Consider the following 24,775-nt stretch of genomic DNA (forward strand, 5'->3'; position numbering starts at 1 on the left):
TCTAAAAGTCTTTTCTGTTAAGAGAGAAAAGCAATGTCTGAGTAAGTCAATCTTTTTTTTAATTTAACCAAAACACAGTCTGGAAATGTCTATCTTAAAAGGTTAACCATGAAATATAATACTTAGGGTATGTGTGTTTAAGTGTTATTTTGAAACCGTTTTAATCAGGACTCACTAAAACATTTCATAGAGGGATACCTTAAGCTTTTCCATGCAAACATCCCTTACCTATGTATCCATGTTCTTGACACCACTATACTATCCAGAAATCCTCCTTTTATATCAGCCTCAGTTCAGTTCAGTTCAGTAGCTCAGTTGTGTCTGACTCTTTTCGACCCTGTGGACTGTAGCCCACCAGGCTCCTCTGTCCATGGGATTCTCCAGGCAAGAATACTGGAGTGAGTTGCCATTTCCTTCTCCAGGGGATCTTCCCAACCCAGGGATCGAACCCAGGTCTCCTGCATTGCAGGCAGACACTTTATCCTCTGAGCCACCAGGGAAGCCACATATATACATATACTCTTTTTTAGACTTCCTTCCCATTTAGGTCACCACAGAGCATTGAGTAGTTCCCTGTGAGAATTCTGAATATTCATTGGAAGGACTGATGCTGAAGCTAAAGCTACAATACTTTGGGTTATCTGATGTGAACAGCCAACTCATTGGAAAAGATCCTGATGCTGGAAACTATTGAAGGCAAAAGGAGAAGGGGAGGCAGAGGATGAGCTGGTTGGATCACATCACTGGCTCAATGGACCTGAATTTGAGCACACTCCAGGTGATTGTGAAGGACAAGGAAGCCTGATGTGCTGCAGTTCATGGGGTCACAAAGAGACATGACCTAGCAACCGAACAACAACAACCATGTTCAGATCCTGTGCGAGGCATTGGGAATGCTGCAGTCATCAAGATATCCCAATCTTTGCGGAATTTATATTCTAGCAGAAGAGAAAGATGTTAAAGTCTTTCCTTAATTAATTATGAATTGCTATATGACCAGTACTTCCAGGAAGCACAAAGGATAGAGGTCATGAAATGAAAAGACTGACATCGTCAGGAAGGTAAGGACAGCTTATCCTCCTTATTTGACCTGAGATCTGAAGGACCAACAGGAGTTATTAGTCTGCAGGAAAGGTGAAGGAAAAGCAGAAGAGAAGAGAGATCACAATCAGAGACGACCACAGGGAGGAGAAAGTCACAGTCCATTGGTGTATCAAAGCAGGCCAGCGTGTCCAGAAAACAGCAGAGAGGAGAGGAACACTGACAAGGGTGGTGAGACGGGGATACGGGCAAGTCATGCAAGCCCGGAGGGAGAGCTATTGGCAGGCTTAAATTAGGGTGACATGATTAGATCAGCAGTTTTATAAGTCCCCCAGCTGCTGTGTGGAGAATGGGTTGTTGGGAAAGCAAGAATAGAGACTGGGAGAAAGATAGGCGGCTACTAATATAGTACAGGCAAGAAACTCTAAGGAGCAGGTGGCACTGGAAATAGAAATGGAGGGTTGGGGAGGTATTTTTGAAATAAAAATTACAGGACTTGGAGATGGATAGGAATCCACTCTCTGGATTCTGACACCACTCGATTAGGTAGCACTGTTCTGTAAGGAGAACACTCAGGTCAGGTTGAGGGAAGGTCTTGTCTGCAGAGGACGGATAATGAGAGTGCGATGTCGCAGGCTTGGCAGAGACAGAGAAGGAGGCAGCAGACAATGTGCAGGGGTCGCAAACCCTCCTCCAGAGAAGAGGTGATAATATTCTGGGCCTTGAAGAAGGAATCCAGTTTTCTTCTCTAGTAGACCTGTCTTGGCACACTCTCCAGTCAAAGAATCGGACACGACTGAGCGGCTTCACTTTCACTTTTCACTTTCGTGCATTGGAGAAGGAAATGGCAACCCACTCCAGTGTTCTTGCCTGGAGAATCCCAGGGACGGGGGAGCCTGGTGGGCTGCCGTCTATGGGGTCACAGAGAGTCGGACACAACTGATGCGACTTAGCAGCAGCAGCAGCAGCAGCAGCAGTCAAAGAGAGAGCCCGTTCTAGTTTTAGGGAACCAAGTTGCAAAGGCTCAGGATCAAAGTTAAAGTAAGAGACAACGTAAGTAAGCAAGAATGAAGACAGGATCACTTATTTTTAATGACTTATTTGTGCCCTTGTTCCAAAAGTTATTTATGATTTTTGTTTTAAATATGTTGTAGATTTTAAAAATAACTGGGGTGGACACTGATTGTGCTAGTCCGTTCAGACTGCTATCACAAATCACCCTGGACTGGGTGACATATAATGACAGCCATTTATTTCCCAGTGCTGGAGGCTGAAATACCAAGCAAGAACAAGGGTCCAGAAGATTCAGTGTCTGGTGAAGTCCTGCTTCTGGTTCGCATATGGCCATCTTCTTGCTGTGTCCTCATGTGGCAGGGATGAGTGAGGGAGCTCTCTGGGTTTCTTTTATGAGGGCACTCATTTCATTCATGAGGGCTGTGCTCGCATCTCCTGATTACTTCCTAAAGGTACCACCTCCAAACACCATCACATCAGGGACTAGATTTCAACACATGAATTTCAGGGGACACAAACATTCGGTCTATTGCACTAATGCATCACCAAGGCCCTTCTCCAGTGAAGAACCTGGTGCTGCAGCACAAATTTGAAACATGGCAACAGAAGAAGGGCCATTCTACCTCCAGAGCCCTCCCTGGGGTCAGCTGGGGCTATCACTGGGGCTACGTCAAAGCTCAACTTCTCCCCTTCCCCAGTCTTGATTCTCCTCCACTTCCTCCCATAGGTGTTAATTCCAAGGGTACACCTTAATAAACACTCTGAACCTTAAATTTGGTCTCAGGGTCCACTTCCCAGACTGAGAGTAAATAAAGGCATAGCGCAGAAGGAAACAGGCAGGAGGAACAGGCACCAGGCTGACAGTAGCTGATTAAATGGGTGCTGTGAGGCTCTCCCCATTGCAAAAGGCAGGTGGGGCTCAGAGCTGACTCCATGCTTCCATGCAGCCAGACTTAGGAGAGGCATCCACTCAGATCCATGAGTCAGTTTCCCAGACTAAAAATAAGCCAGTTGCCCAGAGGAAGAAAATACTCCCAATATTGAGACCCAAGAATTTCTTCCTCTGGGGACTCCCCAAGAGAACTCTGATATAAAAACTGTCAGGGGCCAGCGTGAGGAATCCCACCCGTGACAAGGTCATGCAGAAGGAAGCCTAACAAAACGCAAGGACGTGATCAAGCTTCAGGGGTTCCCCCTGGAATTTCCTGAGCATCCACTCCCCCCAAAATAAGAATCTACCTGCTTTTCCACTCTTCTGATATTCTCTGGAAAAAGTCAAATCAGGGCTTTAGTCTTCTGTATTTGAAGGGGATGTTTCAGCCCAAACCCCCTCTGATAGCTCTCTAGCTTCCCTAACAGGTTCCCCTGGACCTCTTACAGCTTGTGAATTGCTTACAGCCCCCCAACTGCGAGAGGCACAAAGCTTAAAAGCATCTTAAAGATACAGAGCCTTTTCTAAAGAGCTAAAAATCATATTGGTGACAGGTTTTCACTGTTGACTCAATGATTGCCGCCAGGCCTCCATATTCTTTATCTTTTAGGCACCTGGGAGGATGTTAATCAATGTAAACGGGATATGGAAAAAGATGTATAGTAGTTTTGATGTTAGCAACACTAGATTTTGAGTTAATTACTTTTCTTTTGTTATAAATCACTGTACTCCTTTCACTTGTTATAAATTGCTGTATCTCTGCTATGTAAGAATGTAACTTTATTCAGTGCTTTCTGAGAGTGGCACCAGACTTTGGGAAGATCAACACAAATAAGTCTTCTGGTTGACAAACCCTTATCAGAAAAAAGGCTGTAAAATGTTAATTGGCCCTTTTGGCCGGAAGATGATGTAAATTACCTAAGACTTGTGTATACAACTAGGTATGCGGAGAGAAAAGCCTGGTTTTGATAAGAGTCTGGGCTGCTAACACTGCATAATTTTGTATTACCCATTGATCTCTATGTACAATCAAAAAGGTATAAAAGGCCTTTCTAGACAATAGAGGCCAGGGCCAGTCGCTGGACTGGTTTCCCCCATGTCTCCTCTTTACTCTAATTTCAGGCTGAATTCCCATCTGGAGTGGGGCGGCTCACCAAGTCTGCTTACTTGTCCTGGCTTCTAAGACCCGCGTGAAAGGGAGCCTAAGGCGGGGCACCCTTCAATATTCAAGTGGGCGCTGGTAGCCCAACGTAGATGGTGCAAGCTCCTTGTCTGGAACTTTATTGGCCTTCCCTGTGAGCCAAGTTATTCAGCCTCCTTTCTTCACTTAATTTTCCTACTACACTATTTCTTCCTAATCTAATCTTATATTAATAAATAAATAAGTCTTTCCTCGCCAACGCCGTCCACACTTTGAATTCCCTGGATCCAACGGGGCTGGACCCCGGCAAAAAACAACTTTCTGTATCTCCCACTCAGGGCAAGAGTATGTTTCACAAGGATGTGTAAGGGTACAAACACCCTCATGACTTCAAATAGGCAAAGAATGGGATTTTCTTTATTACTTTGTGCATGCTAAATTGCTTCAGTTGTGTCCGACTCTTTGAGACCATATGGACTGTAGCCCACCAGGCTCCTCTGAACATGAGATTCTCCAAGGCAAAAATACTGTAGTAGGTTGCTATGCCCTCCTCCAGGGGATCTTCCCAACCCAGGGATTGAACCCGTCTCTTATGTTTTCTGCATTGGCAAGTGTGTTCTTTATAACTAGTGCCACCTGGAAAGCCTGGTTTTATTACTTTGTATTTTACTTAATTTATGCCTTGAACCCTGGGTCCCAAATCACCTGGTGAAAAAACTGTCATCTTAGTCCAGTTGGGGGAAATTCAGTCAACTAGGAGTAGTCTCCATCTGTTCAGGTTTCTCCTAGTCCCCCTTCCCCGCAACATTCCCAAATGTATTATTTATGCAAGGTTCATATCCTAGTTCTTCACAGTCATGAGTTTTTTAACCTCAAAATTGCTACTTGAGAGACTTAAAATCTTGTTTTCTGAAAGTATTATCTCTGCTGTGAGGCTCACAAGTTCATTCTGAAATTCAGAGGCTGACAGTTCACTGTTATTTCTCTCTAACTTCTTTTTGCATCCCTTTTCTAAGGCAATGAATGCCTCCTGAAGCCTGAATGAGGAGGTAGGGGTGGTGGGGGAGGGCAAAAACCAGTCTCGGGATTTTTTAAAAGCCTATCAGTTAATAGATTGATTGCTATTGATTTTCAAAAATAACGTTCTGCATTGAAAACCAATAGTGCAACACTAGTGTACAAAGCAAGTAAAAGTAATTTGGGTGAGGGGCTCAAACTATGAGGTCCAGACAGACAGCGTGTGGTAAGATGTAATTAAGTCAAAGATGTATTGATTAAAGTGTAGTTGATTTACAAGGTTGTGTTAATTTCTTCTGGACTGCAAAATGATTCTTTATACATACATATACTTTCTTTTTTTCTATTTTTTTCCATTTTTCCATTATGGTTTATCGCAGGATAGTGAATCTAATTTCCTGTGCTATATGGTAGGATCTTTTTGCTTATCCATTCTGTTAATATATGTAATAGTTTGCATCGGCCAACCCCAAACTACCAATCTGTCCTTCTGCTACCCTCCTTCCCCCTTGGCAACCACAAATCTGCTCTCTATGTCTGTGAGTCTGTTTCGGTTTCACAGACAGGTTTATTTGTGTCATATTTTAGATTCCACATACAAGTTACAAGTGACATACAATATTTGCCTTTCTCTGTCTGACTTGTTTCACTTAGCATAATACCATCCAAGTCCATATGTGTTTCTGCAAATGGCATTATTTTGTTCTTTTTTATAGTTGAATACTATTCCATTGTATACAGGTACCTTCTTTAAGGGATATACTTTAGAGTGGAGGAATAGATAGACTGTACAACTTTCAAGCAACTTTTCACAAAGGGCCTTCAATGGGAATAGGATTCTCTAAGATTTATTTATATAATATTATATCAGGGAAGAACTTTTTATATTCTTTTACAAATTAATCACTAAAGGGATGTTGCCAACAAGCTTAATACATAATGGTCTATTTCTAGGAACCCTGCCTTCCAGGTAATGAGAATTATGCCGAAAGAATTTTGTTTAGCTCACAGAAAGCATCCTGACCAGGCCCATCCGTGAATGACTGCAGAGAGGAAGAAATTAACACACCCCTCCTCCAGAGGCTGACGGGAACCAGGAAGTGTTTGACTCTACTCCCTCCCTTCTAGAGAACCCTGAATTCTAACTCAGGCAAGATCCTTCTTTGAGGGCACAAGTCCAGAATCTTCTCAGTTTGCTAACTTTCTGAATAAAGTGCTAGTCCTTGCTTGCTAGACCTTGCCACAGCAACTTATCTCTCGATTTACTGGCCTGCTGTGTGGCAAGCAGTAAGAGCTTGGATTTGGTAACAAGTTTTGGTGAGCCCTCCAGGGCCTTTCTGCTTGTGGCCAGCTGACCTCAGTAGGGGAGTTCTGGGGCAAGGTCCTAGCCATTTCAGGGACCACTTGTCTTGAGGATCTTCCCTTCAGAGCTCACCAAAGTGGCACTGGCTGCCCCAGCACTTCGCGGTTGGAGCAAAGAATCCTTTGGGCTCCGACAGGCTCCATCCAGTAGGATAAATCACTCTGGTGCACACAGCTAGAAACTTTTTCTCCTCTGTTTGGGGCTTTTTCTCCAGAACAAACCTATTTGTTTTGTATTTAAGTTGGGTACCCTGTTGAAGAGGGGAAAGAGTTGTTGGACCTTTACCTGACTGGTGAACCAGTTCGTTTCTTTGGATGCTAGTATTTCTGTGTGCTGTTTGTGTTTTGTCTTGAATTTCTATCTTTAAAAATGGGGAATGTTTATCTATCCTTAAAGAAAGTCCTCTAAGGCACATTTTAAGGGGTCTGATGACAACTGTGAACCCATGGGTGAGAGGAAGATGATATTTACTGTAACCGTGTGTGGCCACAGTCCCTATTAGGATCTCCACAGAGGGGTTGGGCAGGTTATCTTGGGACCCTGTGCACCATGTGCCGCCACCCTTGCTATGTTAATTATGTCATTTATGGTCTCCCGTGTCATGGGTACATGTAAAATGCCAAGACCAAGCTTGAGGGTTTATTTAGGACTTTCTATTTGCCCTTTATGTTTTTAAGTTTCATTTTGTTTGGTACTCTGTCTTCACTGATAGCCAAATCAGTTTTGTGATACTTAAAACTTTTACTGATGTCAGATGGAGGAAAGGAACAAGAAGAAAACCTGTCTGTTCTTGTCCAAGAGTGGGACATTCCAAGAAAGAAGAGGTTTCCATTTGGTTCTTAAAATCACCAAAAGCTATAAATTGAAATAGAATTATCTTTTCCATAAATATATTAAAGTCTCTAGCCATCTAAACAGATGACCTTGATTTGTCTTACTTGCCAGAAACCCAATGTGAACCCAGTCTCTTTTGTAACTGGTGGGTTTTACATTGTTGTAGCCGATTCATGGCTAAAATTTTGGAACGGGAACTATGAGGTCCCTGTGTCTGTACATGTGTTATGGTGGCATTCCCAACAATAATTTGTCAAAGAACTCTATTTAATTAGCTTAAAGAAAACTAAGTGCTTATGTAAATACTCAAGCATAAAAGAAATTGGCCACAATGAGTTTGAGGTTCATGTGATCTAGGAAATATTCAGTATTAATATCTAGTGTTAGCGTAAGCCTGTTGGTTTGATACAGATATGCCTTTAGTCATCAACATTAAGTATAATACTTTTAATGTACCTAGGCTTACTAGAAATCAAACACGACCTTATTATTCCTGTTACAAAAGTTTTTAATTAAAATAGAGGTAAATGAAGAGTTTTGGATAAACTCCGTGGGAATAATGGATTGGGAATATCTATCTAAAAGAGTCTCTCCAGATTTTCATAACTTGAAACTAAACTAAGTTCTAAAATAAGATTAAACATAATTGAAAAAATAAATCTTAAAAGTGGCACAAAACCTGAATTTGTTCTCTTAAGAGGACAGAGGTTTCTTAAAATATTGAACTGCTTTTGGTAATAGATTGTGAGTTTCCTTAAGTGATCTGTATTTGCCATTGAGATCTTTTATCACTGGTTAAAAATTTTTAATATTTTTGACAAGCTTCCCAAAGATCTAGTTCTAAGTGGAGTTCATTTGACCTCTGGCTAACTTTGGGAGTTCCTGGAGGGTCCCTGGAACATCTCAAATTGCTTTCTCTCTCAGAGAGAGGAATGTTAAACTAAGTGAGCTTATTTGGTTGAGTTGTTGAACTGCATAGGAGGCATTGTCAAATGAGTGGTGATAAAACTTCTCAGATTGTATTACCTGGATAATTTTTTTTTTTCTCTTTGGCTGTGCTGGGTCTTCATTGCTGTGTGTGGGCTTTCTCTAGTTGCATCAAGTGGGGGCTGTTCTTTGTGGTGCATGGGCTTCTCGTTGTGGTGGCTTGTCTTATTGCAGGCTCTAGAGCATGCAGGTTCTGTTGTTGTGACTCTCACTCAGTACTTGCAGCTTGAAGTTGTGGCACACAGGTTTAGTTGCCCCCCAGCATGTGAAATCTTCCTTAAAGGGATCCAGCCCACATCCCCTGCATTGGCAGGCAGATTCTTAACCACTGAACCACCAGGGAAGTCTGGGTAAATGTTATCAATACATGCATTCTAGAAATTTATATGGAACTTCTAAAATTCTGGTATATCCTGGAAATGGTATAAGTCATTCATTACCTTAAATTGTTTGTCATGGCAGTAATCAAGTTTCTGTTCAATTACATTGTAATCTCCATCGGTTGGTGCCAAATCAAAAAAGGCATCCTTTTAATAAATCAATTACTAGCTTTGGTTTTACAGTGGCTTTCAAATGACTGTAGCTATTTTGTGAAGAAACAGGGAAGAATGGTGAAATCCTTTATGTGCAAGCATTTATACAATTATCAGAGAAAAGAAGGGAATTAAAACGATGATCTGTTGCTTCAGACCTTAACTTCTCTGGCTGTTAAGCCAACATATCCACCCCTTCTCTCACTTCTGTTCCTATCCAGTTCCAGTTCCTGACACAGAGGCTTAGGACTTCCCCTCCTTATAGAGGTCAATTAGAAAATTCTATGTTAGTTTCTGAGTCACTGGGACTTGGTCTGATATTGCCATCTAAGACCCAACAGGGCACCCAATTTGGACCAAGAGCCACTTTCCAGACCTGGCAATTTCCATTCCGCCAATATCTCTTAGGGGGCCTAAAAGCAAACAAATAGCCAGCTGGGTTTATCTTTAGTTGGAAATACTGCAACCCTCCTTATACGTATCTTCTACACCTGAAGCCCACTTGGCAGAACCCACAGCTGACCCAAATTAGAACCCCAGTGAGGGAAGAAGTCCCTTATTCAAGCATTACTTATTAGTGCCTCTTGGCAGGGCTCTGAAAAGGAAAACCAAAGCAAGAGTTTGAACAAAATTCAAGAAATTCTGCAAAACAAATGAAGACCCATCTGAATTTTTGGAAAGGACTTATTAGGCCTACAGATGTCATACTGACACAGGTCCCAAGGCCCCTGAAAATGTTAGAGTCGGAAATTTGACCTTTTTGGGCAAAATGCCTCAGATATCATGAAAAAGTTGCAGAAATTAGATGGTACCTTTAGAATGAACCCTTCTCAAGTGGTAGATGTTGCCTTTAAAAGTATTCAACAGGGAACAATAGAAGAAAGAAGATGCAAGATGAAACGGCAAGTTTTTGGCAGCAGCATTGGATCCCCAGGGGCAAGGAACTGGAGAGGTAAGCCACTAGTGGGGAAGGAACAATGTCTTACTGTAAGGAGGAGGAACAGAGGAAAACAGAGTGCCCTCGGCTAAAGCAGAAAACAACAATAAAAGACTTGAGCACCTCGTGCAGGAGAAAGTGAGGAACCCTCTGGATGAAGACCAGGGCCTCCCTTGGACTTGAGGTACCTAATTCCCCACAGGAGCCCAGGGTAAAATGGACAGTGGGGAACAAGCTGACCAAGTGATAGACCTAACCCTGAAGTTTTTCACTGGAATATCTTGACATCAGAGTTCCACCAGAACGCCTTAAGCCTATAGCTGGAGCTCATGAAAATCCCCAAAAAGGAGACAAGAGCCCTCTCCCCTAGGGTCTTAAAAATAACCTAAAGACTGCTGTCAGACCTCCCCAGACACAACACAGAGGAACCTGTCCCACCAAGGACTGAAAACTAGACTTCACTCAGATGCCTCGGATTGCAAGAAACTCCAGATAACCCGTTAGTGTTTGTGTGAGGACATTTTTAGAATGAGTGAAAGCACACCCACCTGGACAAAAAAGTCTCTGAGGTGGTTAAAGCCCTCTTAAGGAAATTATCCACTGATTTAGATTAAGGCATTAAAGCTATATTCAACCTGAAAAACCGTCAACAGAAAAAGAAACTAAGAAAATGAGCCATACATTAAAAAGAGATGTCCCTAAATAGATCAAGAGACTCATTTAACTTGGGATAAGGCCTTGCCAGTTGCTCTGCTATGGATCAATGGCTACGAGAAGCAGGCTTAAATTAAGGCCTATTAAAATATTGTATGGTAGGAAATACCCTGGTGGTCCAGTGGTTAGGACTCTGAGTTTCTATTATAGCAGGGCCTAGGCTCTATTCCTATGTTGGGGAACTATTACCCTGCAAGCCACATGGCATGGCTAAAATAAGATAAAATAAATAATAGAATAATTAATAAAAGTAATAAAGTAAAACAAAACATTGTATGGTAAGCCATTCAAGGTGTCTGCCCAGGAAGAAGAATCTATAAATGCTAAAAAAAAACTAGCAGTTGCCAGTTAAAAGTTTGAACACTACACTCAGCTCCGTTCATGGGTAAGCTAAAATAATTTTGTTTAGCTCACAGAAACAGCCTGCCCAAGCCTATCTGAGAACAACTGCAGGGAGGGAGAAATTAGCACATCCCTCCAGAGACTAATGGGATGCAGGAAGTGTTTGACTTTACTCTCTCCTCTTTTAGTGTAAAAGAAGCATGAATTCCAACTTGGGCAAGATTCTTCTCTAGGGGCATGAGTCCACCATCTCCTTCGTTTGCTGACTTTTCTAATGAAGTCACTGTTTCTTCCCCAACAGCTTTCCTCTCAATTTATTGGCCTGTAGTGCAGAGAGCAGTAAAAGCTTGGGTTCATTAACAGTACTTCCATGTTTCAGATAACTGCTTCCAAAAAGCATAAAAGTTCTGAAGGTTTTGTCTTTGAGTGGAAGCCCTTTGAGAAACATGAGGTTGTCTGCCAAAATGAAAAGGCCATTATGGAAGTTATGATCATTTTGGTGTCTGTCACCACTGAATAGGGCTTCCCAGGTGGCTCAGTGGTAAAGAATCTGCCTGCCGATGCAGGAGATGAGCAAGACATGGGTTCCATCCCTGGGTCAGAAAGATCCGCTGGAGAAGGAAGTGGCAGCTCACTCCAATATTCTTGCCTCGGAAACTCCATGGACTAAGGAGCCCAGTGGGCTACAGTCCAGGTGGTCTCAGTCAGGCACGACTGAGTGACTGACCATGCATGCATACCACTAAGCCCAGGCAGTTTGTTTTGCATTTCAGATCCCTGGAAAGGACAGGCTTGGAGTGGTGGTGAGGGTGTAAGTTGAAAGTTCAAAGGCTACTGAGGTTACAGTGAATAGCAAAGCAGAGTACCTCCACTTCAATTACAAAGTTCAAGAAGGCAAGAAGCCCCCTGAAGATGGAATTAAAATAGCAGATGCCTCAGAGCTCTGACTGCTGACAATGCTGAAAACATGCAGAGACTCCGTTTTCTGTCTGGATTGCTGTGGAGCAGACACTTTCAGTTTAGACCTGCAAGGGGAGATGGAGAGATGCTTTCTGTAAATAAGAATGAGTGACTTGAAGGTCAGCTTGGGTTGGCCTTGCTACTAAGTCACTTCAGTCGTGTCTGACTCTGTGCGACCCCAGAGATGGCAGCCCACCAGGCTCCCCCATCCCTGGGATTCTCCAGGCAAGAACTCTGGAGTGGGTTGCCATTTCCTTCCCCAATGCAGGAAAGTGAAAAGTGAAAGTGAAGTCACTCAGTCGTGTCCGACTCTTAGCGACCGCATGGACTGCAGCCCACCAGGCTCCTCCACCCATGAGATTTTCAGGCAAGAGTACTGGAGTGGGGTTGTCCTTACCTCTAAGGAAAACAAGCAGCCCCATACAGCTGAATGTCTATTGGTGTTATTCAGGGGAATGACACCATGGCTGTCAAGTTAGTCACTGATTTTACATCCATATGTACCTGTTTTATCTTGTTTTGCAAATACTGTTTGGTTTTTTGTTTGTTTGTTTGTTTTTTAATAAATCAAAGATCTGTTGCAACCCTGCATCAAGCAAGTAATTTTTCTAGCAGCATTTGCTTCCTTCCTGACTTTGTCACATTTTGTAATTTTTACACTATTTCAAACCTTTTCATTACTATTTTTGTTATGGTGATCTGCAATGTTACTACTGTAACATCTATCCACTGATGTTACTACTGTAATTGTTTGAGGGCACCACAAACTGTACCCATGTCAGATGACAAACTTAATGGATAAATATTTGTGTTCTGACTGTTGTATCGACAAGCTTTTCTCTCTCTCCCTCTACTAGGGCTTTCCGTTCCCTGTGGCACAATAATACTGAGATCAAGCCAATTGTAACCCTTTAATGGCATCCAGGTGTTCAAGTGAAAGTCACACATCTCTCACTTTAAGTCAAAACTAAAAATGATTAAGCTTAATGAGGAAGGCAGGTCAAATGCTGAGACAGGTCAAAAGCTGGGCCTCTTGCACCAAACAGTTAACCAAATTGTAAATGCAAAGGAAAAGTTCTTGAAGGGAATTAAAAGGGCCACTCCAGCAAACACATGAATGACTAGAAAGCAAAACAGCTTTATTGCTTAGATGGAGAAAATAATAGTGGTTGGGACAGAAGATCAAGCCAGCCACAAAATTGCCTTAAACCAAAGCCTAATCCAGAGCAAGGCTGTGCTGCTGCTTCTGCTAAGTCGCTTCAGTTGTGTCCGACTCTGTACGTCCCCACAGATGGCAGCCCACCAGGCTCCGCCGTCCCTAGGATTCTCTAGGCAAGAACACTGGAGTGGGTTGCCATTTCCTTCTCCAATGCATGAAAGTGAAAAGTGAAAGTGAAGTCGCTCAGTCGTGTCCGACTGTTTGTGACCCCATGAACTACAGCCTACCAGGCTCCTCCGTCCAGGGGATTTTCCAGGCAAGAGTACAGGAGTGGGGTGCCATTGCCTTCTCCAAGAGCAAGGCTATAATTCTCTTCAATTCTTTGAAGGCTGAGCAATCAGGAAGCTGTAGAAGAAAATCTAGCAGAGGTTGGTTAATTAGGTTTAAGGAAAGAAGCCATTTCCACATCATGAAAGTTCAGGATGAAGCAACAAGGGCTGAATGGAGGTGGCTAAACTAAGCAACCGCCTTGTATAGAAAAGTGATGCCATCTAAGGCTTTCATAGCTTGAGAGGAGAAGTCAATGCCTGGCTTCAAAGTTTCAAAGGACAGGCTGATTCTTCTTGTTAGGAGCTTATGCAGCTGGCGATTTTAAATTGAATCCAGTACTCCTTACCATTCTGAAAATCCTAGGCCCTTAAGAATTGCGCTAAAAAAAAAAAAAGAATTGCACTAAATTTACTCTGCCTCTGCCCATAAATGGAACAGTAAAGCCTAGATGACAGCACATTTGTTAACAACATGATTTACTGAATATGTTAAGCCTGCTGTTGAGACTTACTGCTCAGGAAAAAAAAAAAACCCTTTCAAAATATTACTGCTCACTGACACTACACCTGGTCACCCATGAGCTCTGATGGAGATGTTGTTGCTTAGTTGCTAAGTTGTGTCTCTTTGCAACCACATGGACTGTAGCACACCAGGCTCCTCTGTCCTCCACTGTCTCCCAGAGTTTGGTCAAATTCATGTCCATTGAGTCAGTGATGTTATCTGACCATCTCATCCTCTTCTGTCCCCTATTGAGACTAATCCATGCCTGCAAACAGAACATCCATTCTGCAGCCCATGAATCAAGGAGTGATTTTGACTCTCAAGTCTTATTATTAATAGTTAAAAATATATTTTATAATGCCATAGCTACCGTAGATAGTGATTGCTCTGATGGATCTGAGGAAAACTCATTGAAAACCTTTTGGAAAGGATTCATCATTTTAAATGCCATTAAGAACTATTCATGATTCATGGGAAGAGGTCAAAATATCAATATTAGCAGGAGTTTGGAAAAAGTTTATTCCAACCCTCATGGATGACTTTGATGGGTTCAAGACTTCAGGGGAGGAAGTAACTGCAGATGTGGAAATAGCAAGAGAACTAAAACTGGAAGTGGAGCATGAAGATGTGACTAAATTGCTGCAAGCTCATGATAAAACTATTTATTTTGTATTTTGGCTGCACTAGGTCTTTGTGCCTGGGGACGTCTCTAGTTGAGGTGCACAGGCTTAGTTGCTCGACCAGGAATGGAACCCACAACCCCTGCATTGGAAGGTGAATTCTTAACCACTGGAGCTCCAGGGAAGTCCCTGACAAAATTTTAATGGATGAAGAGTTGCTTTTTAGGGATGAGCAAAGAAAGTGATTTCTTGATATGGAATATACTCCTGGTGAACATACTATGAAGATTATAGAAATGACAACAAAGGTTTTAGAACATTATATAAACTAAGTTAATAAAGAGGCAACAGGGCGTGAGAGGATTGACTAATTTTGAAAGTTCTACTGTGGGTAAAATGTTACTGAACAGCATTGCACGTAACAGAGAAATGGTTCATGACAGGAAGAGTCAATTAATGCATCAAACTTCATTGTCTCTTATTTTAAGAAATTGCCAGACACCACCCCAGCCTTCCCTGGTGGCTCAGGCAGTAAAGAATCTGCTTGTAATGTGGGAGGCCTGGGTTCAATCCCTCGGTTGGGAAGATCCCCTAGAGGAGGAAATGGCAACCCACTCCAGTATTCTTGCCTGGAGAATCCCATGGACAGAGGAGCCTGGTGGGCTACAGTCTACGGGGTCACAAAGAGTCAGACACAACTCAGCGACTAACACATAGCCATGCCTTCAGCAACCACCACCCAGATCAGTCAACAGCCATCAACATCAAGACAAGACCCTTCACCAGGAAAAAGATTAAAACTTGCAGAAGGCTCAGATGAAGGTTAGCACCTTTTTAGCAATAAAGTATTTTTTAATTAATTGTTTGTACATTGTTTTTTAGACATAATGCTGTTGCACACTCAATATACTGCAGTATAGTGCAGTATAGCTGTTTATGTGCATTGGGAAACCAAAAATTCTTGAGACTCACTTTATTGCAATATTTTGTTTTGGTGTGGTGGTCTGGAATCAAACATGCAATATCTCTGAGCTATGCCTGTATATCTACATGCCAAAGTTTCAATATTAATATTTCACCTATACAACTGCTTAACTCCACAAGTACTAATATTTGAAAGGATATGTGAGTAGGTAGGCTAGGTGGAGATAATGAAGATAATGGCAACATCCTTCAAAAGATCCATGCACACAACATGCCTTGGACCCTGCAGCAGGCCACCGCCAACCCACGCCTCCACTGGAGACTCCTAGACACTCACAGTTTGTGGGTCATGTGCTTGGCAGCTTATGCCACACCCAGGATTGCAGTACCCAGAGCCCCTGCCCCTGTGGGTCATGGTGGAGAGGTCTGACAGAATGTGGTCCACTGGAGAAGGCAATGGCAAACTACTTCAGTATTCTTGCCTTGAGAACCCCATGAACAGTATCAAAAGGCAAAAAGATAGGACACTGAAAGATGAACTCCTCAGGTCGGGAGGTGCCCAATATGCTACTGGAGAAGAGTGGAGAAATAACTCCAGAAAGAATGAAGAGACAGAGCCAAAGCCAAAACAGTGCCCAGCTGTGGATGTGACTGGTGATGGAAGTAAAGTCGGATGCTGTAAAGAACAATATTGCATAGGAACCTGAAATGTTAGATCCATGAATCAAGGTAGATTGGAGGTGGTCAAACAGGAGATGGCAAGTGTGAACATTGACATTTTAGGAATCAGTGAACTAATATGGACTGGAATGGGTGAATTTAACTCAGATGACCGTTATATCTACTACTGTGGGCAAGAATCCCTTGGAAGAAATGGAGTAGCCCTTGTAGTCAACAAAAGAGTCCAAAATGCAGTACTTGGATGCGATCTCAAAAATGACAGATTGATCTCTGTTCGTTTCCAAGGCAAACCATTCAATATCACAGTATTTCAAGTCTATGCCCCAACCAGTAGTGCTGAAAAGCTAAAGTTGAATGGTTCTATGAAGATCTACAAGACTTTCTAGAACTAACACCCAAAAAAGATGTCCTTTTCATTATAGGGGACTAGAATGCAAAAGTAGGAAGTCAAGAGATATCTGGAATAACAGACAAATTTGGCCTTAGAGTACAAAATGAAGCAGGGCAAAAGCTAATAGTGTTTTGCCAAGAGAACACACTGGTCATAGCAAACACCCTCTTCCAACAACACCAGAGAAGACTCTACACATAGACATCACCAGATGGTCAACACTGAAATCAGATTGATTATATTCTTTGCAGCCGAAGATAGACAAGCGCTATACAGTCAACAAAAACAAGACTGGGAGCTGACTGTAGCTCAGATCATGGACTCCTTATTGCCAAATTCAGACTTAAATTGAAGAAAGTAGGGAAAACCACTAGACCATTTAGGTATGACCTAAACCAAGTCCCTTATGATTATACAGTGGAAGTAACAAATAGATTAAAGGGATTAGATCTGATAAACAGAGTGCCTGAAGAACTATGGGCAGAGGTTCATGACATTGTATAGGAGGCAGTGATCAAGACAGTCCCAAGAAAAAGAAATGCAAAAAAGCAAAATGGTTGTCTAAGGAGGGCTTACAAATAGCTGAGAAAAGAAGAGAAGTGAAAGGCAAAGGAGAAAAGGAAAGATACACCTATTTGAATGCAGAGTTCCAAAGAATAGCATGGAGAGATAAGAAAGCCTTCCTCAGTGATCAATGCAAAGAAATAGAGGAAAACAACAGAATGGGAAAAACTAGAGATCTCTTCAAGAAAATTAGAGATTCCAAGGGAATATTTCATGCAAAGATGGGCACAATAAAGGACAGAAATGGTATGCACCTAACAGAAGCAGAAGATATTAAGAATAAGTGGCAAGAATACACAGAAGAGCTATACAAAAAAAATCTTCATGACCCAGATAACCACAATGGTGTGATCACTCACCTAGAGCCAGACATCCTGGAATGTGAAGTCAAGTGGGCCTTAGAAAACATCACTACAAGCAAAACTAGTGGAGGTGATTGAATTCCAGTTGAGCTATTTCAAATCCTAAAAGATAATGCTGTGAAAGTGCTGCACTCAATATGCCAGCAAATTTGGAAAACTCAGCAATGGCCACAAGACTGGAAAGGGTCACTTTTTCATTCCAATCCCAAAGAAAGGCAATGCCAAAGAATGTTCAAACTAACACACAGTTGCACTCATCTCACATACTAGCAAAATAGTGCTCAAAACTCTCCAAGCCCGGCTTCAACAGTACATGAACCGTGAACTTCCAGATGTTCAAGCTGGATTTGGAAAAGGCAGAGAAACCAGAGATCAAACTGCCAACATCCACTGGGTCATCAAAAAAGCATGAGAGTTCCAGAAAATATCTACTGCTGTTTTATTGATTACACCAAAGCCTTTGACTGTGCAGATAACAACAAACTGTGGATAATTCTTAAAGAGATGGGAATACCAGACCACCTAACCTGCCTCCTGAGAAATCTGTATGCAGGTCAAGAAGCAACATTTATAACTGGACATGGAACAACAGACTGGTTCCAGATAGGAAAAGGAGTATGTCAAGGCTGTATATTGTCACCCTGCTTAATGAATATAACATGCGAAATGCTGGGCTGGATGAGGCACAAGCTGGATCAAGATTGTCAGGAGAAATATCAATAACCTCAGATATGCAAATGATACCACCTTATGGCAGAAAGTGAACAAAAACTAAAGAGTTTCTCAATTCAAGGAAAAGAGAGTGAAAAAGTTGGCTTAAAACTCAACATTAAGAAAACTAAGATCATGGCATCCAGTCCCATCAGTTCACGGCAAATAGATGGGGAAACAATGGAAATAGTGAGAGACTTTATTTGGGGGGGCTCCCAAATCACTGCAGATGGTGACTGCAGCCATAAAATTAAAAGACACTTGCTCCTTGAAAGAAAAGCTGTGACCAACCTAGATAGCATATTAAAAAGCAGAGACATTACTTTGCCAACAAAGGTTTGTCTAGTCAAAGCTATGTTTTTTCCAGTGGTCATATATGGATGTGAGAGCTGAACTATAAAGAAAGCTGAGCAGCAAAGAATTGATGCTTTTGAACTGTGGTGTTGGAGAAGACTCTTGAGAGTCCCTCGGGCTGCAAGGAGATCCAACCAGTCCATCCTAAAGGAGATAAGTCCTGAATATTCACTGGAAGGACTGATGCTGAAACTGAAGCTCCAGTACTTTGGCCACATGATGCAAAGAACTGACTCATTGGAAAAAACCCTGATGCTGGGAAGGATTGAAGGCAGGAGGAGAAGGGGACGACAGAGGATGAGATGGTTGGATGGCATCACCAACTCAATGAACATGAGTTTGAGGAAGCTCTGGGAGGACAGGGAAGCCTGGCATGCTACAGTTCATGGGGTCGCAAAGAGTCGGACATGACTAAGCAACTGAACTGAGGCTATTATTTATTATTAAATTATTCAGAATAGAAAGACCTGTAAACAATAATGAAATGAACTTCTTATAACCAGTTCTCTTAAGAAAAAAGCATTGTAAATGGATTTGAAGCTTCCTGTGCATCTCCTCTCCAAATGTAATTCATTCTCTACTTTACACAAGTAACTATCCTGAATTTGGTAATTATGTCCAATGAATTTCTACACATTTACTACATATATATAACCATACTATTGTTTTGTACTGTATATGTTTAAACTTTACATAAATGCGGTAATATTGCATGAATATTTTAGGTGTTACGTGTGAGACATCTATCTTGATGTATTTAGTGTTAGTCAATTTTCAGTGCTGTATATACTCTCTTGCATATCATTTCAATTTTTTATCTTTCTTCTGGATGATGGTTGTTTCTTGTCTTTGCAGTGACAAAAAATATGAAAATATTGAGTTTTTATGTACAAAATTTTTGGCTGATGATTCTCACAGTGTGGTCAAACAGACCCCTCATGTGCCCAAGACTCTTTCAGGGAATCCATGAGGTCAAAACCATTTTCATAATAATACAGAGACATGCTTACTTTTTTCATTGTGTTGAGATTTACACAGCTGGTATAAAAGCAAGGCAGGCAACACAACTGGTGTCTTACACAAACCAAGGTGGCACCACTAGCAGTCATTGTATTCTTTACTACTTCACTAGGGGTTTAAAAACATTCCTTAAGAGTATTACTTTCTTAAATGTCAACTGTTACGTCTGCCTCATTTAATGTTCTGTGTGTCACAATGGAAAGTAAGCACAAAGTTCTGTGTTGTGTGCCCGAGTGCAATAGTGTCTCAAGGAAAAGTGCTTGTGCAATTGTTTGAGTTGCAAGATGAACAAGACTTTTTCTTCGTGGAATATTTTTATTTGAAAGAATAACTGGCAGACAAACCATGATTATTTCAGTCTTGGGTGTTTGACAGACATTTTATCAAAAATTGATGATGTGAGTTTTGAATCCAATATTCAGATTTTTGAAAACTTGAATCCAGTTGTAACCATAGCAACTTCTCAGTATTTCAAGATTTCTCTGATGAAATAGGTGGTGATTTTTTTATACTGTATAATGTAATTAAATATATCAACACTTGAAAAATCTATATAACTTGGTAATCCAATATTTTCTAAATGACCAATACAAAATGTTACAAAATGACCTATGGGTTAAAAAAAAAAAAAGTCCCTTCAAAGTGCAAGATAAACCATAAGATTTTTTTTTAATTAATTATTTATTTATTTTTGGCTTCACTGGTTCTTGCTTTGTGTGGGCTCTCTCTAGTTGCAATGAGGACGGGCTGCTCTCTAGCTGTACTGTGCAGACTTCTCACTGCAGTGGCCTCTCTTGTTTGGGGGTGTGGGCTCAGTAGTTGTGGCACATGGGCTTAGTTGCCCCAAAGCAGGTGGGATCTTTCCAGACCAGGGATCAAGCTCATGTCCCCTGCATTGGCAGGCAGATTGTTAACCACTGGACCACCAGGGAATCCTAGGCCATAGATTTTTTAATGGAGTACAAGTTTGTTGATAAAGTTTCAAATCCCTAATTTCAACTGACCTTTAAAATACTACCATTTGTTTAGTTTGGAGTATAGTATCAAAGAAGGAAAGCCACAGTTATCTGAAAATGCTCCTCCCTTTTCTGATTCCATCTCTGTGTGTCTATTTTCTTCACATACTTCAATGAAAACAACTATAGACTGAATACAGAAACAAATACCAGCTGTCTTCTACTAAGCTCAACCTAAAGATATTTCCAGAAATATAAAACAATGCCACCTGATCACTAAAATTTTTGGAAAATATAATCATTTTGTAAAAATATGTTATTCATGTTAATGTAATGGGCTTATTATTGCTTTTTAAATAACAATGTATTTTTTTAAGTCCTCATCTTTATTTTCTAGTACAGTCAATACTAATAAGCAATACTCACATAAACAACTGGTCTTTGGTATCCTCGATGATTTTTCAAGATTTAAAAAGGTCCTGGGGCCAACTGCTGGTCAAGGATATAAACAAGAGTAGAATTGCTAGGTCGTGTTTTATCTTTGCTAAATAAATATTTCCAAATTATTCTCCGAATCGTTGCATCAATTTAAACTCTCACTTGCAGCATATCAGATTGTCCATTGCTCACATTCTTCTCAGCATTTTGTAATTATTTCATACTTAAATGTTTACTGTTTCTAATAGAAGGAAATGGCAACCCACTCCAGTATTCTTATCTGAAAAATTCCATGGACAGAGGACCCTGGTGGGTTACTGTCCATGCGGTCACGAAAGAGTCAGAAGTGACTCAGCGACTAAACAACAACAACAGTAGGAGCTAAAGTAGTGATGGGGAGTTTATGCACTTTCCATGTATTTACTGGCTCTATGGGCTTTCTCTTCTTTGAAATTTCTGTTTACACTATCTGCCCGTTCCTCTACTAAGCTGTCTTTTCACATGAAATTTTAGGGGCTCTTTACATTTTCCAGTCATGTATCCTAGTTGGTTTCTTTTTTTTGCTTTTCAATATTTCTTATTTTATATAATGGATTAAAATCCATTTGTTAGAGATTATATAAAATGCTTAATAGTTATGGGTAACATTGATGCAAAAACTCCTTCTACAATTAATTTCCCAGAGTACCAGTTGACTTATTACAAAAAAAATCTTTTCATGAACTTCCCTGTTTTAAAACCTTTTACTGATTTTCATTGTATGACATCTAGGCCACCCACTGTTGGATACCACTTATCTTTTCAGACTCATTTCCCAGAATACTCTTTCAGAAAGCACGTGATTTAGTCCAGAATTTTCCAAACATTTTTGGTCACGTGACACTTTGTTTTTAATTATTATATTGACAAAACTGGTACAGGCACAGAATAAAAGCCTGTTTTTAATTAAGGAGAGAAATATAACTGATTTAATTATATTAAACATATATTTGAAATTTGCTGTATAATTTTATTTTTTTACTTTTATATTGGAGTATAGTAATTTACAATGTTGCATTAATTTCAGGAGTACAGCTAAATGATTCAGTTACTCATATACATATGAAAGTGAAAGAGTTAGTTGCTCAGTCGTGTCCAGCTCTTCATGACCCCATGAACTGTAGCTCACCAAGCTCCTCTATCCACGGAATTCTCCAGGCAAGAATACCGAAGTGGGTTGCCATTCCCTTCTCTAGAGAATCTTCCCGACCCAGGGATCCAACCTGGTCTCCTATATTGCAGGCAGATTCTTTACCACCTGAGCTACCTGGGAAGCTCATATACATATATCCATTCTTTTTCAGATTCTTTTCCCATATAGGTTATTACAAAATATTGAGTAGGGTTCCCTGTTCTATATAGTAGGTCCTTATTAATTATCTATTTCATATATAGTAATATATAAATTATGTTACTTATATGTTAATATAATGTTATATGTTAATCCTAAACTAATTTATCTCTCCTTCCCACCAACATTTCCCCTTTGGTAATCATAAGGTTTTTTTTTGAGTCTGTGAGTCATTTCTGTTTTGTTAAAAAGTTTGTATCAATTTTCTTCAGATTCCACCTACAAGTGATGTCATATGATATTTATCTGTGTGTAATTTACTAGTACAATAGTCTCCAGGTCCATCCATGTTGTTGCAAATGGCAATATTTCATTCTTTTTATGGCTGAGTAATATGCATTTTAATATATGTATCACATTTCTGTATCCACTCCTCTTTCAATGGACATTGAAGTTGCGTCCATGTCTTGGCTATTGTAAATAGTGCTGCAATGAACATTGGGGTACATGTGTCTTTTCAAGTTACGGTCTTCTCTGGATGTATGCCCAGGAGTGGCATTGCTGGGTCATATGCTTGTTCTACTTTTAGTTTTTTAAGGAACCTCCATACTGTTATCCATAGTGATTGTGCAAATTTGCATTCTCACCAACAGTGTAGAAGGTTTTCCTTTTCTCCACACGCCCCCCAGCATTTATTGTTTGTAGACTTTTTGATAATGGCCATTCTGACCAGGGTGAGGTAATACCTGATTGTGTTTGCTTTGGGTTTTTTGTTGCTATTTTTTATTCTGTTTTGTTTTTTGCCATGCAGCTTATAGGATCTTAGTTCCCTTATCAGGGACTGAACCCAGGCCACAGCAGCGAAAGCACTGAGTCCCAACCACTGGACCACCAGGGAATCCCAACCTCATAGTAATTTTGATTTGCCTTTCTCTGATAATCAGTGATGTTGAAAATCACTGCATGTGCTTTTTGGCCATCTGTATTTCTTCTTTGAAGAAATGTCTATTTAGATCTTCTGTCCACTTTTTTATTTGGTTTTTTGCTTTTGTGATATAGAGATACATAAGCTGTTTTTGTGTTTTGGAGATTAATCCCTGTTGGTTGCTTTGTTTACAAATATTTTGTCTCATTCTGTGAATTTTCTTTTCATTTTGTTTATGGTTTCCTTTACTGTGCAAAATCTTTTAAGTTTAATTAGATCCCATTTGTTCATTTTCATTGCTCTAGGAGACAGATCAAAAAAGATACTCTTGCTACATATGTTTGATATGTTGTTACATACCAAAAAAGATATGTCAAAGAGTGTTCTGCCTATGTTTTCCTCTAAGAGTTTTATAGTATCCACTCTTACATTTATATCTTTAATCCATTTTGAATTTATTTTTGTGTATGGTGTTAGTGTTGTTTTTTAAATTTATTTTATTTTTTAATTGGAGGGGAATTGCTTTACAATGTTGTGTTGATTTCTGCTAAGCAATGTTCTAATTTCATTCTTTTACAGGTAGCTGTCTAGTTTTCCCAGCACCACTTATTGAAGAGACTGTCTTTTCTCCATTGTATATTCTTGCCTCCTTTTTTGTAGATTAACTGACTATAGATATATGGGTTTCTGTTCCATTGATCTATATTTCTGTTTTTGAGCCAGTACCATACTATTTTGATGACTATAATTTTGTAGTATAGCATGAAGTCAGGGAATATGATTCCTCTAGCTCCATTTTTCTTTCTTAGGATTGCTTTGGCTATTCTAATTCTTTTATACAAATTTTAAAACTTTTTGTTCTAGTTCTATGAAAATGCCATTCATAATTTGATAGGTATTGCACTGAATCTGTAAATTGCCATGGATAGAAATAGTCACTTAGGCAATATTTATTCTTCAATCCAAGTTCATGGTATCTTTCCATCTGATTGTGTCATCTTCGGTTTCTTTCATTAACATCTTAGTTTCCAGAGTACAGGTCTTTTGCCTCCTTAGGTAGGTTTATTCCTAGGTATTTTATTCTTCTTGATGAGATAGTAAAAGGGATTTTTCCTTAATTCCTCTCATCTTTCATTGTTAAAGGAATGCAAGAGATGTCTCTATTAATTTTGTGTTCTGAAACTTTACCAAATCCATTGAGCTCTAATAGTTTCCTGTTAGCATTCTATCAATAGTTATGTCATCTGCAAAACAACGAGTTTTTCTTCTTCTTTTCCAACTTAAATTCATGTTATTTCTTTTTCTCCTCTGATTTCCATGGCTAGGACTTCCAAAACCATGTTGAATAAAAGTAGTAAGAGGCATCCTTGTCTCATTTCTGATCTTAGACGAAAAGTCAGCTTTTCACCATTGAGAACGAGTTTGCTGTGGATTTGTCATATATGGCCTTCATTATGTTGAGGTAAGTTCCTCTATGCCCACATTCTGCAGGGGTTTTATCATAAATGAGTGTTGAATTTTGTCAAAAGCTTTTTCTGCATCTATTGAGATGATCATATAATTTTTACTCAATTTGTTAATATGGTGTATCACACTGATTGATTTGTGAATATTGAAGAATCCTTGCATCCCTGGGATAAATCCTACATGATCATAGTATATGATCCTTTTCAGGTATTGTTGGATTCCTTTTGT

The 24,775-nt window shown here is 40.3% G+C and overlaps 1 protein-coding gene across 8 annotated transcripts in view; it reads left to right on the top strand.

Annotated features, from left to right (window-relative positions):
* The window catches only part of VEPH1 (ventricular zone expressed PH domain containing 1), a 384,254-nt gene that overhangs the window by 277,989 nt on the left and 81,490 nt on the right, over nt 1-24,775 (top strand). For 2 of the 8 annotated variants that reach the window (XM_069561331.1, XM_069561340.1), the window contains exon 14: nt 24,469-24,542. The exons of the other annotated variants lie outside the window; for them this stretch is intronic. In XM_069561331.1, the coding sequence (XP_069417432.1) occupies nt 24,469-24,542 (74 nt within the window). The remainder of the gene's footprint in view (nt 1-24,468; nt 24,543-24,775) is intronic. 8 annotated transcript variants of the gene reach the window in all.

Source organism: Ovis canadensis, chromosome 1, assembly GCF_042477335.2.
Source record: "Ovis canadensis isolate MfBH-ARS-UI-01 breed Bighorn chromosome 1, ARS-UI_OviCan_v2, whole genome shotgun sequence".
In the NCBI taxonomy this organism is placed as follows: Eukaryota; Metazoa; Chordata; class Mammalia; order Artiodactyla; family Bovidae; genus Ovis; species Ovis canadensis.